Below are 14707 nucleotides of genomic sequence, written 5' to 3' on the forward strand. Positions count from 1 at the left end.
AATAGTGTCCCTGGGGTTGGGGCTGCAGTACATGATTTAAAGCCATGGCGAGTGTAAAAGGGTTGGGCCAATGTCTGCACAAAGGCAAACAAATTCTGAGAGGGTCCCCTTTTCCCTATGAGGCAGGAGGATGTCCTGACAGGCCTTACCTGAGTTCTCCAGTGCTAGCTGCTTACCAACCAACTCACAGGCACCTGAGTCCCTGATGGACCTGTGAGCTGCTGTACAAGCGTGCTAAGAAGTCGGAGAATGGTTCTTCTGAGCCCTGTTTTATCTTAGTCAAACTAGATTAGACTAATGCCGGGAAGAAACTGGCTGCCAGGCCTTGTTTGCATGTGAATTATTCTGATCATAAACCTCCAAATCATAGGTCAACTGCCTCTCTAAGTCTGCAAATTCACCCGTTCCCATCAATGTCTCCAAAGGGGTCTCAAGATTCAGTCTCCTGTTTCTCTCAAATTGCTCGGTACAAAAATCTGTCCAGTTAGACTGCTAGAGAAGTCCCCGCCATTCAGACTAGCCCTGGCCATGGACACCCAGTCATTGGGCGGAAGGGGTTTTTGGCAAACCATGTCGAGCACTCTTTGTAAAATGGCGAGTTAGGGCCATAAGTACCACAAGCATTTTTAAATTCTTTTAAGGTTTTAAAAGGAATGATAGCGTGTACGCAGACACACTAGTTTTGCTCGTTAACCCTGTTCAAAAACTGGAAGAAGCTGAAAACCTGTAAGGTCACCATGGGGGTGACCAGGGTGTACAGGTGGAGGCCAACACCCCTGTCCAGGAGGCGCATGTCCCTGTGGAGCTGAGGTAGACCCCCAGGCAGGTTCCATAGAACAGGGAGACAACTGAGAGGTGAGAACCGCAGGTGGAAAAGGCCTTGTACTTCCCTCCTGCTGTGGAGATCCGCAGGACAGAAGCCACATTTTTAGAATAAGAGAAAATGATCCCAGCAAGAGGGAAAAGCCCCATGATGCCTGTCACTATGTACAATATGACACTACTGATGAAGGTATGAGCAGGCGAGCTTGAGGACCTCAGGGAATTCACAGAAATAGTGTGGGATTTCCACATATGTGCAAAAGGAGAGCCTCAGTCCACTCATGCTCTCAGGAAGGGCTCCCAGCACACTGATGAGCCAGCTCAGGAGAAGAACTGAGCACAGAGCTTGGGGCTCTTGAGGACCGTGTAGTGCAGGGGCCGGCAGATGGCCAAAAAGTGGTCATAGGCCATCACAGTAAGAAGTCCATTGTCCAGCAGTGCAAAAACGATGAAGAAGCACATCTGGGTGATGCAGCCTGCGTAGGTAATGGCCTTGCTCTGTGTCTGGATGTTCACCAGCATCTTGGGGATGGTGGTGGACGGGAAGCAGAGGTCAGAAAAGGACAGGTTAGAGAGGAAGAAGTACATGGGCATGTGCAGGTGGGAGTCTGAGATGATGGCCAGGATGATGAGCAGGTTGCCAAAGGTGGTCACCAGGTACAAGGACAGGAACAGCCCAGAGAGAACCGACTGCATCTCTGGCTTCTCAGAAAGTCCCTGGAGGAGAAATCCTGGAGTCCCCATGTGGTTTTTTGGTTCCCTGTAAAGTAAACATCCCCAGGGGAGAAGCGGCAGCTAGAGGAAGTCCACAGCCACCTCAGGACCCTGGCTGCCTGGGGCGTGGACCCAGTGCTCTAGGACGCATTGGCTTGGTGACCCCTCCTCTGCTGTGGGTCACACTGGGGTTCCTTAATGCCACTAGTTCCCTTTTGTTGCCACCACCAGCTGGAAAACCCAGACACCAAACCTAATTTAGTCCCCAAAGCTGACTGGACCTAGTGTACTCCCTGCACCTGGTCAGAGCCTTCCTGATCTCAGGTGTCTTAGGAATGACTTTTGTGCTTCACTTTTAAATGTTCTGGTAATAAACATCATTTAGGTAAAATGTTAAAAGCTGGTTCTGTATAATTTCCATCAATGATGAGGAAGCCACATTTTCTATAGGCTTGGTTAATTTTTAATTAAAAAGTAAAATGGACCAATCAATGAAGAAATTGACTCACCCAATTCATCACCCAGAAATATCATCTGTAATTTTGAAATCTCAGCTATTTGCAATGCATATGAATTATTGGGAATCACCTGGAAATAAATGCACCATGGAATTTTCCAAGTCTATGTTAACCCTGATACCAAACGACAACTGCTTGTTCTGTAGAAGCACTACAAGACAAAGAAGCCAGTACTTGAATTAATTAGCAGAAATAGAAAAAGTCACAATGTATAATCATGCAGTGTCCATGAGGTGTCCATGAAGCCTTTTGTCCAATCAAGATGTCCATCAAATCTTTTTCCTTCCTTGGAAAGGCATGGACCAGAGTCATATAGGTCCCGACTTAAAAATAGCCTTTTTGTAAGTTTCTTAGCAAATATCTGCAGGTGCTGTTTATACTCACTGCCAAGGAAGTGACCCAGGCCCATCTCCGTCTTCCCAGGCTTCTCTCCTACTCTTTACTTCTTACTTACTAACATGTCTGTCAGGAAATTATCTGGGGAACAATTTTCTTGGCAATTTGTCCACTACATGACTATGGAAGATCTTTAGTGGAATATGGCATTCTGGGGAGTCATCCACATCCTCAGAAGCCCATGTCCCACATAGAGCAAGGTCTCTTCCTTGTAGGCACCACAATATTTTATTTTTATATATTTTTTTCTGTTTATATTTTATTTTTTTGTCAAAAAGTTTAAGGCGAGTTCTATTCCTTTTGAATGTTGTGGATGTGAGCATCTTGGGAGGCTGGTTTTCTTCTAGAATTTTTGCATGGAAGAGGCCTCATAGGAAGGGTGGGCCGTAGAAGATCCTTTAAAGATAAACCGAGGAATTGGGATGCAGAAGGCATCTGGATGTTGAGTTTGCTCATCACCATTTCTGGCATGGAAGCATTTCAAGTTCTGCAGGAGTTGAATGTCGATCATGTCCTCCAAGAATCCCTTCACATGGCCAACACCATGGATTTCTTGAAACACACAGCACAGAGTCTTTGTCCTATCCTAATGGCTAAAAAATGGCGGTTCAGATTTTCCATGGGGAAGGAGAATGTAGTTCTGGTGATCTTTCTAATTAGTCTGGAATGATAATTATTTAAAAATGACATAAGATAATTGAAAAATAACTCACAGCTTTCATTTAAAATAGGAAAGAAAAGATTTGTTAGATAAAGAGATTTCAGCTGCTCATGTACAAATATGAATGTGAGATGATGTGTTGAGAGCCACAGCCGAAAGGGCCCCAGCAAACTTCTAGCTGTCAGCTGATTGGCTCCTCTGCGGTGATGCTCATTGGGCTGTTTCCCTGCCCTTTCAGACCACGGAGCTGCTCATTGGGGGACTTATTTTTGTTCCGCCCACTCGACCCAGCCAATTGGCCTCAAGAGCAGGAGGAGTGTGGGGGGGGTGTTGAGAGGCTTGTGGGAAGCCGGTGGTGGCAGTTGGGCTCTGAGGGAATTCCTGAAGAGCTCGTGTGGTGTGGCATGTGTGTTCTAAAATTAAGTTCATTTCTGCTTGACAAGTGGCTCCTAAAGTGTTCCCAGCAAGACTGCGGCATAATGGGTAAGTTAATTTCCTTTATTACAGTAACCATTTTATTTTCTGTATATTCATGAGGCACACCCCAAAAATACACAATGAGTTTGTAAATTATAGCTGTTAAGCCATTGTGCCTGGGGGATGACCACTGGAGGGTCTTAGCAACTATCCTGCTCCGTAATTTTTAAAATTTTCAATTGTCAAATAATAATCATCTACCTTAATGGGGTATGATGTTGCATGCACGTGCACATGTGCACACACACACACACACACACACACTCACACACTCACTTCAATCACAATATTTTCTTGCCCGATGGATTTATCAGGGTATGATCAAGAGGCCACATGAGATTTCATTTTGCTGATTTTGGACTTTCTCAGAAGTGAGGCTGATTCACTGGAGCCTTATGAATGCTGTGTTTCAGAAAATTATTCAGAACTGGTTACTAGACAAAATGTTTTGTTTTTATGAAATGAGCCAAGGGAGGGGTTCCAAAATGAGAGGAAGAGAGTCCATCAACTGACATCCTGGAGATGCCCTGTTTAAGGAGACACTGGAAGATAAAATGACATCAGGCCACCAACAGAGTGGACCCTCGCAGTCCAGTGCCCAAGATGGTAGAAACGCATGACCAGATCATCTGAACTTCAGAAGCTTTCATTCCCCAACTGATGACTTCCTATTTTCTAGATAAAAAGTTAATGCTTCTTTTCCTCAATGTGTATATCATTCCTAGGGCTGTGGTGGAGGGAGGAGGTGGTGAATCTATTCAGTTATGTACAACCAGAGGAAGATTTTTACAGCTCCATGAGAGAGAAAGCCAACCTATGTAATTGGCGTGATAGACAAAATAATGACCCCACAGACATCCACACCCTAACCCCGTAGCCTGTGAGTGTTACCATGCCTGGAAAAGGAACTTCTCAAGAAGGAGTATGTTAAAGATAAAAAATCTAATTTTACATTAAATCTGCTTAGATGGCACATATTAAGGGTGTAATGAGATGGTTTCCTGCCTGTCTACAGTGTGAGTGTTTACATCAGGTTAAACATAACTATCTCCTCCAACATGCATTAGTTATTTGTGGTAAAAACTCTCAAAATCCTTTCTTTGTATTTTAAAGAGACTTGGTGTTGGGATGGAGCCCAGGGCCTTGCACATGTCAGGCAAGGGCCTCCCACTGAGTGGCCCCCAGCCTCTCAGAGCTGTTGGAGGCACAGCGCACTTTGTGGTCTAGTGACCTACTGTGCGACCTACCACAGAGCTTCTTTCTCCTGACTGTAACTTAGTACCCACTGATCAAGCTTTTCCCACCCCCTCCTCCCCAGCCTCTGGGAACCACTGTTCTACACTTTGTTTCTATGAGATCAATGTTTGCATTTCACATATCAGTGAGATCATACATGTTAAGCATCTTGAGATGAGAAAATCTTCCTAGATTGTCCATGTGAGCCTAAGGTCATCACCAGGGTCTTTAGGAGACTCAGATAGGGGTGAGGACAAATGATAATAAGTGGGAATGAGGTGGATGGGAGGGAGGGAGAAAGAATCATGAAAGGTCAGAGCACAGGCAGGCATGATGGTGGAGTCCAGGAGGCAGGGGAAGCATGGTCTGTGGACAGGAGGAGAGAAATCCTGCCAATACCAGGGAACGTGAGCTCTGGGAGCAGGGAGTGACCTTACCATGCTGGGTCTGGAGGTGTCGGACACAGCCTTGCTAGACAGAGTGTAGGACTCAGGTTCAGTTGTCCGTTTCCTGATCCTCTTGAGCCATGTCCTGTACTGCTCCCGGACCTGCAGAGGCAACCCATGCTCTGGGTCGGCTCAGAGAGGGGTGAAGGTGGGGAGGCATGGGTGGGAGCTGGGCAGGGGTACCTGTTGTCTGAGGAGGCAGTACACCAGGAAGATGAAGACGCCCCACAGGCTGTTGATGATGGTGAAGAGGTAGGCCAGGATGGGGGCCATGGGGCCCACCTGCAGGACACCCAGACACCAGGTGCAGCCCAAGATGAAGAGATGCACCATTGCTTTAAATGTCAGCATCCTAGGTTGGGGGAGAATGGAGGCTTATAATGCACCCACAGCAAAATCAGGGTATTCACCTCTCCACCCTTGGATGCACCTACTCTCCCCTGTAAGCAATTTCTTGGACTGAGCTATGATCTTTACTCTCAATGATACCCCATAATAGAAATGCCATTTTGGGTCCAGGACAGTGATAATGCATAAGGTTCGTTCCAAAAACTCATTTTCCACGAAGATCCCTAATTTCATTAACCAGTGTTACAGAGGATTCCCTGTGCTAGCGTTTGGACATAAATCACAAAGAGAGGCTGGGGGCAGGGTTGCATGCCTGTAGCCCCAGCTCCTCAGGAGGCCGAGGCAAGAGGGTCACACAGCCTGGGAAACACAGTGAGGCCCTATCTTAGAAAATAAACACAGGACAAAATTTCTGTTTTCATTAATCGATTGCTCTGTTCAAGTATCTAATACAACTAAATAATGATATGCAAAAATTTGAAAGGTTAATCAGAGGAACCCAGAAGAAAGAGCAAGAATTGTACACAAAATGCTGAGTGAAGGAACAACCACGCCCCCTGGAGGACTGAACTGGAGTAGCGTTTTTCTACAGGGAGGAACAGTTAGTTATAGGGTGGGAAGGATTCTGAGCTGAGGGTGGGGCAAGAAAGTGCAGCCTGAGATGTGGCGACTGTCAGGAGAAGAACAATGCTCTTGGAACTTTTGCTGTGGAAGAGCTGAAAAAGAGTCCAAGCATTGCTGATCAGCCAACGCCAATTCCTCCTGAGGCTGAGGGAGTCACAAGCTAGGATCAGAGATGGAGGCATTTTTTGGGCATCTGCAGCAGAGCCCTGAGTCTGAGATGGCAGCTGTAGAAGGGCAGCTGGTTTTGTTAATTCTGGTCCACCCAGAAGCCCCCCAGGAGGGACACGAGGGGGTTGCCCAGGTACATGGCTTTTCTCTTGGGCATCATTCATGTCTGTGTGTTTGTGTCCCCTGGTCCATCTCACCTCGTGTTCTGGAGGGTGGACACATCTCTGTTGATGGAGGACAGCTTGGTCTTCACAATCCAGAGGGTCATCAGGAAGAAAACCAAATTGACCTTCAAGAAACCACAAAGGAAACACAGCAGCATGAATCTGACATAATTTTCCTGTGTACATATATGACAACATCACAGTGAATCCCACCATCATGTACATTCACGAGAATGGGCTCCTAACTAGATAAGGTATATTCCATGCTTGTGTAATTGTATCAGAATGGATTCTACCTTCATGTATAACTAAAAAGAACCCCCCAAAAGAAACTGCAGGAGGTTTATGAATATCTTCTTTTCCTTTTTGCAGTTCTGTGAAGGGAACCCAGACCCTAGTGCATGCCAGGCAAGCTCTCTGCCCTTGAGCTACACCCAAATCCCCCACAGCAAAGTTTTATTGAATAAAAATTTAAATCTGTTATCTCTCCATTCTAGCCCATGCAGCTTTTAGTATTTGACAATAACGTTAGAATTTGTAGATGCAGAAGTCTTGGAAAACCCAACCCAACCCATAATAATCCAGGGATAGTCCTGTTCTCATCACCATCCTTATAATCCTGCTCTTCTAGTGACCCTCATGTGGACAGCAAGGAACTCTGATGACATCACTCACAGAAGAGATGGCACAGGCGGGTCCAAGGAAGCCCCACACAAACCCCTGTTCTGGATTGAGCCAGCACCTGAACAAGAGAGAGAACAACATCACTTTGCTGTGTTCATGTGGGACTCCACGACCAGTGTCACTCCACACCATGCACAACCACAAGATGGGAAGCCAGACCCCTGTATGTGTGATATGTCACAGTACACTCTACTGCCATGTATATCTAAAAAGAACAAATGAGAAATTAACAAAGAGAGAGAATAAGTGCATTGATCCTTGAAGACACAGAGCAGTTATTTCGATCTCTTCCTCCCTTTCCTCAACAGACATTGAGTGTCTGGGTGGTAGGCTTTCTGTTTGGGTCTGAAGATACCAAGAAAGTAAACCCAGTTGTAAATCTCCCAAGTCTCACCTCCAGGAAGACACACACTGTAGACACATTGTAACAACAAAACAAAAATGGAAGGTTCTGAGGATGAATCACTGGAGGGCATATTAAGGTTTGGGTTTGTGGGATTAAGATGGTTAAGTAGAATTCCCCAAGGAAATCACATGTTAATGGAGACATGAAGTTGGTTGATTGTTACTGAGGTAGTCAGCTCTGGAGCAGGGGAGAGGACTGTGAACATGGTCACAGTGCTTGAGAGTCTTGTGAACCTGACATCATTTTAAGGGCTCATCTTGCCACATTCAATAGCGATGCTTTTTTTCTGCTGCTAAACTTACCCAATGACCACAATTCTTTCATCATTTTATGGACATGGAGTTCATGTACCATAAAATTCACTCATTGAAAGTGCACACTTCTGTTACATTGTCATGTGGTGTGCATGCACGGATATGTAGCAACAAATCCCATCATTAGGTACAACTATAAAGCACCAATAAAAATGCAGAAAAATGAACTGCACAGTTTCTGTTTGAACAAAACAGTGCTGTGTAGCCATCACCACAACCTAACTGTGGAACATTCTCACAGCTCCAGAAAGAAACATGTGCACCTCAGCACCCGTTTCTCCCTCCTGCTCCCACCCCTTACCTTGCCCCCACCCCCAGGAATCTATTTTCTCTTTTTGATTTGCTTCCTCTTGGCATTTCACATAATGGAATTATGAATTGTGTGATCTTTAATGACTACATTCTTTCACTTAGCATGATATTTCAAGGTTCACTCATAATGCAGTATTTTAAAGATGAATTTGCCCATGAACATATTAATTGTCTTTATTAGAGGAGCCAGCCTGGTATTTCCACCCAGGCCCATCGTGTGCACTGTTTCAACCCAACCTCCCTTTTGTACTTTCCTTGCCACTGCCCTGTACCCTTCTGGATCTCTTGAATTCACTCTGTTCTACTTTCAGGTGGATTTATTTTTTAGCTTCTGCAAATGTGAGACAACATGTGGTATTTGTGTTTCTGTGCCTGGCTCATTTAACTTAATATACTGTCTTCCAGTTTTATCCGTGTTGCTGCAAATGTTAAATATTTTTCTGCTTAAGGCTGAATAGTATTGCATTGTGTATATATACCACCTCTTCTTTCTCCATTCATCTGTGAGGGGCACTTGGGCTGATTCAGTGACTCAGCTATTGTGGAGAGTGCTGCAATAAACATGAGTGTGTGGATACCTGCTGGATTTGACACCTTTGGGCACTTAACTCAATTGTACCTCTATTTCCTCATCGATAAAATCAGGTAATGACAGCATCTCCTTGCACGTAGAGATGTGAGGATTATTTGCTTTTAGGTCTACCCACCTTCTGGGTTGATTATCTTCTCTGAATATATATATATATATATATATATATATATATATATATATATATATCCAGAGAAGCACCTGGGATGAAATAAGCACCCTGTAAATCTTAACTATGACACCATGTTTAATTTTAATTTTGTAATTAAAACATTTTCATTCTGCATCATTAAACTTTAAAACTGTTATAATGAAATCCCTAGGACTGACATGTGAGCTTAAGCAATTAAGACGTTTCACGGGAGAAGATGAGGACGACTCTCCCTTTCTGATTGCATATCCTTCCTGTCATTGCTATAACCACAATCACTAGTTTCGTGATTATATTTTTCTATTAGTTTGATTATTTACATCAATTTTACTTTCCCAAATGAAGAATTGTGGCATTCTATAGGATTTGGATAAAATGTATGTTAAGTCGAAAACGAAAAATTTCCTTTTGATTTTTTTCTTTGCTATTTCTAGGAGAGAGATTTTGTTAATTAATTAATCCTTACTATAATTTTTCACAGGAAAGATGCCCTAGGGGTTACTAGTTAGTGTCACTGTCCATCTTAAGCTCTGAAATACTCAAAATGCTACTTTGGTTCAAGTGATTACCATGGACATGCTCGAGAGGAGAAGGACAAGTGGGGTCCGCATTTACCGAGCAGGGGTGCCATACAGGTGAGGTCTGGCTGCTGCAGACACGGCCACGATGGTGGCCGGGACTCCGTAGCCCACAGGGAACATGAGCCTCCTCATGAGCCTGTTTCTGCTGGAGGAACTGAGCATGGTCAGGTTCCGCGCTGTGAGGAAGAGGAACAGCCCCTCCAGCAGCATCCAGGTGAAGGAGGCCAGGTAGAGGTAGTGCAGGGTACCTTCGGTGACTCTGCACAGCACCTGGGGAGGAGAGAGACACCAGGGCAGCAGTCAGGGTCTGGGCGTGGCCCGGGATGCCCCCTGTGCCCAGTGGTGGGGGATTCTGCTGTGCACCAGGCGCTGCACTGTGGTGCTTCAGCCACGGACTGCGTGTGTGCTCCCATAGATCACAGCAGAGCTGGAAAGGGCCTGCTGCCCAGTGACTTTACAACCTCCCAGTGCTGCCCTGTGGAGTTCCTCATGCAGTAGTGGGGATGCTCTTGTGCACAAACCTGGTGCGCTGCTGGTTACGGAACAGCAGGGCCACCCAAGGTCGGGCAGGATCAAATACTTACAAATGGCAACCAGTGATCATGTGGCAGCTTATGCATTTTCTACACTATGCTTTTCACATTATTTTAGAAATGACTGTATTCACAGGGTTTAGTATCTTCTCTCCAAAAGGTGCTGATCCTGGGAACAGCTGAGGATGCACATTGAATGTCAGTATCAGTAGCTGGATATTCACCCATCCCTGGGCTCTTAAGAGACAGAAGGTCACTAAATAATCCTGTGCATCAAAGCAGAGAAGATAATCAACCCAGAAGGTGGGCAGACCTAAAAGCAGCAGGACAGAGCAAGAGAGAAAACCACACAGCCCACAGCACTCCAACAACTGACTCTGTAGGCATGACAGCAGAGGAAATGTTGGAGAAGAATTTAGAAAGTTCCTAGTTAAAATGTTCAACGAGCTAAAAGAAGATGTAAGGTATGAACTTGGAGGAGATACAGGAAGTGGAGGATCATTTCACTAAATCCAGATTATAAAAATGAACCAAATAGGAATTCTGTAAACAAAGGACTCAATTAACCAATTTAAAAATTCAGTAGAACCTCCTTTTTCTCCTGGTAAAAAGTGTCTGCTGTAAAACAGGATGCCAGGTGAATCCAGCCCAGTCGCCTCCTTCATGTCTCCTGATTGAATCAGGAGGCCACATCTGGTGATTGATGGATGCCACCTAGAGTTTGCCTCAGTTCACCCTACGGGTCCCTTAATGAAGGAACTCCCCCAGGATGCAAGCCCTGTTGATAAGCAACACGAGATGCAGGTGATGGAGTTGTAAAGAGGGCTCGTTTTCTTATTGAATCCATCAACGTGAAATGGACATCGACCTCCTCTAGATTTCCCCAGGACCCAGGCTGTTTAATTAGGAGCCGGGCAGCCTGGCTCCTGAGTTCAGCACCCCTGGGTGGGCGGGGTGGGGACACCTGGGTACCTTGGGCTGGGTTCTGTCGATTGCCGTGAGGAAGAGCAGGTGGGCCAGCAGGAGGCAGAGCGAGAGCTGCAGGTGCAGGGAGGTGCTGGTGTTCTGGATGGCTCTGCACAGGAGGAAGGTGAGGGCCGCCAAAACCAGGCACAGCAGCAACACGCCCAGCCCCACGCAGGTGATGATGCTCAGCAAGGGGTCATGTCCTGGGGCAGAGGGAGGAGCCTTCATAGCAACGTGCCCTGCTGTGGGGTAGGAACCCCTCCGCTATCTGTGTCATTTGGTGCAGCAGATTCAGGAATGGAGGGACCGGGTCCCTGTGTGAAGCTGATGCGGGAGAGGCTCCAGGTTCAGAAGGTTGGACTGTAAGGTTTTATGAATGGAGCAGGTAAGTGGAGAGAAGGGCCTGGATGTGTAGAGTCCTTACTCAAGGAGGAGACCCGGGATTCCTGACTTTGAGGCACAGTAAGGCACGTAAGTGATATGTAAGTGAGTGTGTGTGAAGCCCTTGTTGAGGGTCCTTTTGTCCCTGTTCCAGGAGGCCACAGGACAGAACCTGCACCTCAGTGTCCAGCATTAACCTCCCATCCCAGACACCACTGGCCTCAGTCCAGCTCTGCCTGTTCCTTACTGACCACAAGTCCCTCTGAAGTTAGAGTTAGATACTTGGTTAAAAATAAAATTAATGACAACAGTTGCTTAAAATTCACCTTTCCCCCACTTCTTTCTGAAAATCATCTTCAAGCCATAAGGACATTTAAAAGCCCACCATCAATTCTATTTCAATGTAATTGAGGGAAAGAGGAGAGAAGAGGAAAGAGTGAGGGGAAATGTTCAAATGGTAAATATTGAAGGCAATATTTCAAAGCAGGTGCCTCAGGATCAAGTGCACACAGATGTTGTTTGTGTGGATTTTGTTTTTGCAACATATCTGTCAATTTGAAATGGTTTCCCAAGAAAATGTTTGAAAAGAAAGTACAAACCCTGCAGGTGACATTTGTGCATGCTACATTTGAGACTATGGTGTAAAGACAAAATTGGGAAATTAGGAGGCAGGACAGAGGAGGAGCAGAGGGAAAGAATGACACCTGATAAATGAAACAGAGGCAAAACTTTCAAAATAGATGCCTCTGGGTAAAGAGTAATGGGGTGGTGGGTTTTCTTTTCATTTCCTCATGGTTTTAAGAGGACTTGGAGAAATAGGTGGGAAAGTGTAAACTTTAAGTTACCATCATCATTAACTTTCTTCCTTTAACCAAGTATCTGATCTATTTCTTCTATTTTTGTTCTTGAAACTGTTATAGTTAAAGCTTCGTCCCAGCGTTTCATAAACTGTCTTCCAGACCACTCATGTATAATCAAATCAAGCCTTTATTGAAGCACACTGGTGGTGACTGACCAGAACATAAAGCTGTTCCCCTGATCAGCCCCGAACAATTGCACAGGCACTCCTTATAAGCCTGAAAACTACAAAAGGGATGTTCTGGGGGTCTAGCCAATGCAAGCAAGCCAGGTTACAGAAGCGGGACAGTGCAGTCAAGCGGAGGGAAGCCTAACCAATCATGGTTAGCCCAGTCACCCCAGTTACAGAAACAGAGCCCTGTTACCCTAGTTACAGAAACAATATCCCATTAGGTAGTTCCATGTTCTTAAAGGTTTCTATAGCAAAAGGAAAAGAACATCTTGATCCAGTCATGACTCTTCTACTTGTCATGGTTGTTTTGCAGTATGAAGTCATAAAACAAAATGGAGTCACATTTGCTTCTACTATCACAAAACATATCTAAAAAATAGAAATTGTTTCCTAAGAAAGCACTTAAAAATAAATGTTCCTTCATGTGATATTAACATGTGATGAATTTTGAAAACTTCTGATGTAAAGACAAAATCTAATTTCTATAATATATAAAAAGCTCTTGGCTGAGATCTTTGTTATGCTCATGGTCACAGGTGCTCACAGTAAATACACATAATGTGGGCTCACCTGAGAGTCTGAACCTGGGGAAGCAGTAGTGTCCACTCAGTTGGGTAGAGGAGGAGGTAAACAGACCCTAGTCCAGCCATCCTCCCTGACACCCCTGATCCCCTCTTACCCCCACTTTCACCAGACCTTCCTTTTTTTGCAAACCTGAAACCCTGACTACAGTTGACTTACAGACCCTGGTGGTAAGTAGAATTCTAACTTGGTCTTCGTATGTCCACCCCCTGCTGTTACACAAACCTTCTTCTAATTATTAAATTCTCTGAAAAACTAGGTGTTGCTGTAGAGGGATTTTGCCGGTGGAATTTTTGACTCTATCTGTTGACTTTTAGATTAGGGAGTTTATTCTGGGTTTGGTGAGATGAGGTGGTTGCTTTAAAGATCTGGACTCTTTCTGGGAAAACAGATTCAAAACTTGAGAGGGATTCTATATAAGGGGCATTTTCATGCTGGTTTTCAGATAGGAGCATTTTGTGAGAAGGCCAACCAGGGGTCATAGGAGAGGAAATGTGGGTGGCTCTTAGGAACTGAGTGTGGTCCCCCCTGACAGCTGCTAAGAGAAGGGAACTGAACTCTGCCTGCAACCAGGGAGCTGGAGGAGGGCTGCAAGACCCAGGAGAGACTGCGGCCCTGGCTGATGTGATCTTGTCAGTCTTTTAGAACCTGTACAAGGAACTTATCCCCCTGTGCTGGGTTGCTGACCCACAGAAACCGCGAGGGAACAAATTGATTTTACTTCAGCAACGACATTTGCATAAGTGTGTTTTGCAGCAATCAGTGCTGAAGGCAGCCTCTCACCTGCTCATGGTAGTGGGCCATGAGGACGGCAAAGCTGCTGAGGTGGGTACAGTGGCAGGTGGTGCTGCCATCTCCAGTGCCCACTGTTCTGCGGCCTGCAGTGGCCCAGTGACCACATTCATTCTGGCTGTGGTCCCAGAAGACCCAGAGCACCTCATGCCTTGGTGCAGGTGTCACCAGCTGTAGTAACAGGACAGGGGTGTGAGCTGGTCTTCCTGCACTCAGAGATGCTGACCTAGGAAGGGCTGGCTTTCCTGTGTGGGGTGCACCTGTGGGGAGTCCTGCTGAACCTCAAGGTTAAGAGGACAACAAGGGTGTGCCTGGGCCTGGGGCTCTTCCCACACCGTGCCCCCCACCACCACTCACAGGATGGAAGAAGGTCAAGGTAACTGGTGAGGTGAGGTTCTGGGTGTCGTTGCTGCTCAAAAAGACTGAGACAACATCTGAGAGCAGAACAGGCGAGACTCTTGGCAGTGAGTCTTTGTGTGTCCCACGGGGAGCCACCTGCTTCTCAGGCTCCAGGACCAGGGGTGCCTCGGCCAGCAGCTTGTCCATCCCTGGGGTGGAGACCAAGCCCACCACAGAAGGGCCTGCAGGACGAGGCCACGGGTGAGTCTCAGGGTCTCCTCCAGGGCCTCCTCCTTAGATGGCCTCTCCTCCTTTTGAATTGTTGTATTATAATGATACATAATAGTGGGACTTGCTGCTCCACATTCACACGTGCACACAACAGAATGTGGCCTCATCACTCCCCAGAACCTCCCCTTTGGACGCTCTTCTAGTGACCTCTTCCCACCCACATCACCCTTTAGTCTTTAATT

General features: G+C 45.9%; 2 protein-coding genes across 2 annotated transcripts in view; both read right to left on the bottom strand.

Moving 5' to 3' along the window:
• Positions 1 to 1089: 1089 nt before the first annotated feature.
• On the bottom strand, positions 1090 to 1921 carry LOC107144979 (olfactory receptor 7A17-like). Its single transcript, XM_048795145.1, has one exon. The coding sequence runs from the start codon at positions 1564 to 1566 to the stop codon at positions 1144 to 1146; it is 423 nt and encodes a 140-aa protein (XP_048651102.1). The 5' UTR covers positions 1567 to 1921; the 3' UTR covers positions 1090 to 1143.
• A 991-nt stretch (positions 1922 to 2912) lies between these two features.
• Positions 2913 to 14707, bottom strand: part of LOC107145002 (adhesion G protein-coupled receptor E2-like) — a 452375-nt gene continuing 440580 nt past the window's right edge. The window contains exons 23-24 of the mRNA XM_048795128.1: positions 5262 to 5372; positions 2913 to 3043 (exon numbers count right to left, since the gene is read on the bottom strand). Coding sequence (XP_048651085.1) covers positions 3032 to 3043; positions 5262 to 5372 — 123 coding nt within the window. The 3' untranslated portion in view covers positions 2913 to 3031. The remainder of the gene's footprint in view (positions 3044 to 5261; positions 5373 to 14707) is intronic.

This window comes from Marmota marmota, unplaced genomic scaffold (genome assembly GCF_001458135.2).
Source record: "Marmota marmota marmota unplaced genomic scaffold, marMar, whole genome shotgun sequence".
Taxonomy (NCBI): Eukaryota; Metazoa; Chordata; class Mammalia; order Rodentia; family Sciuridae; genus Marmota; species Marmota marmota.

Excerpts from the sequence above, each read along its gene's own strand:
- LOC107144979 (XM_048795145.1), bottom strand. The coding sequence starts at position 1,566 with ATGGGGACTCCAGGATTTCTCCTCCAGGGACTTTCTGAGAAGCCAGAG.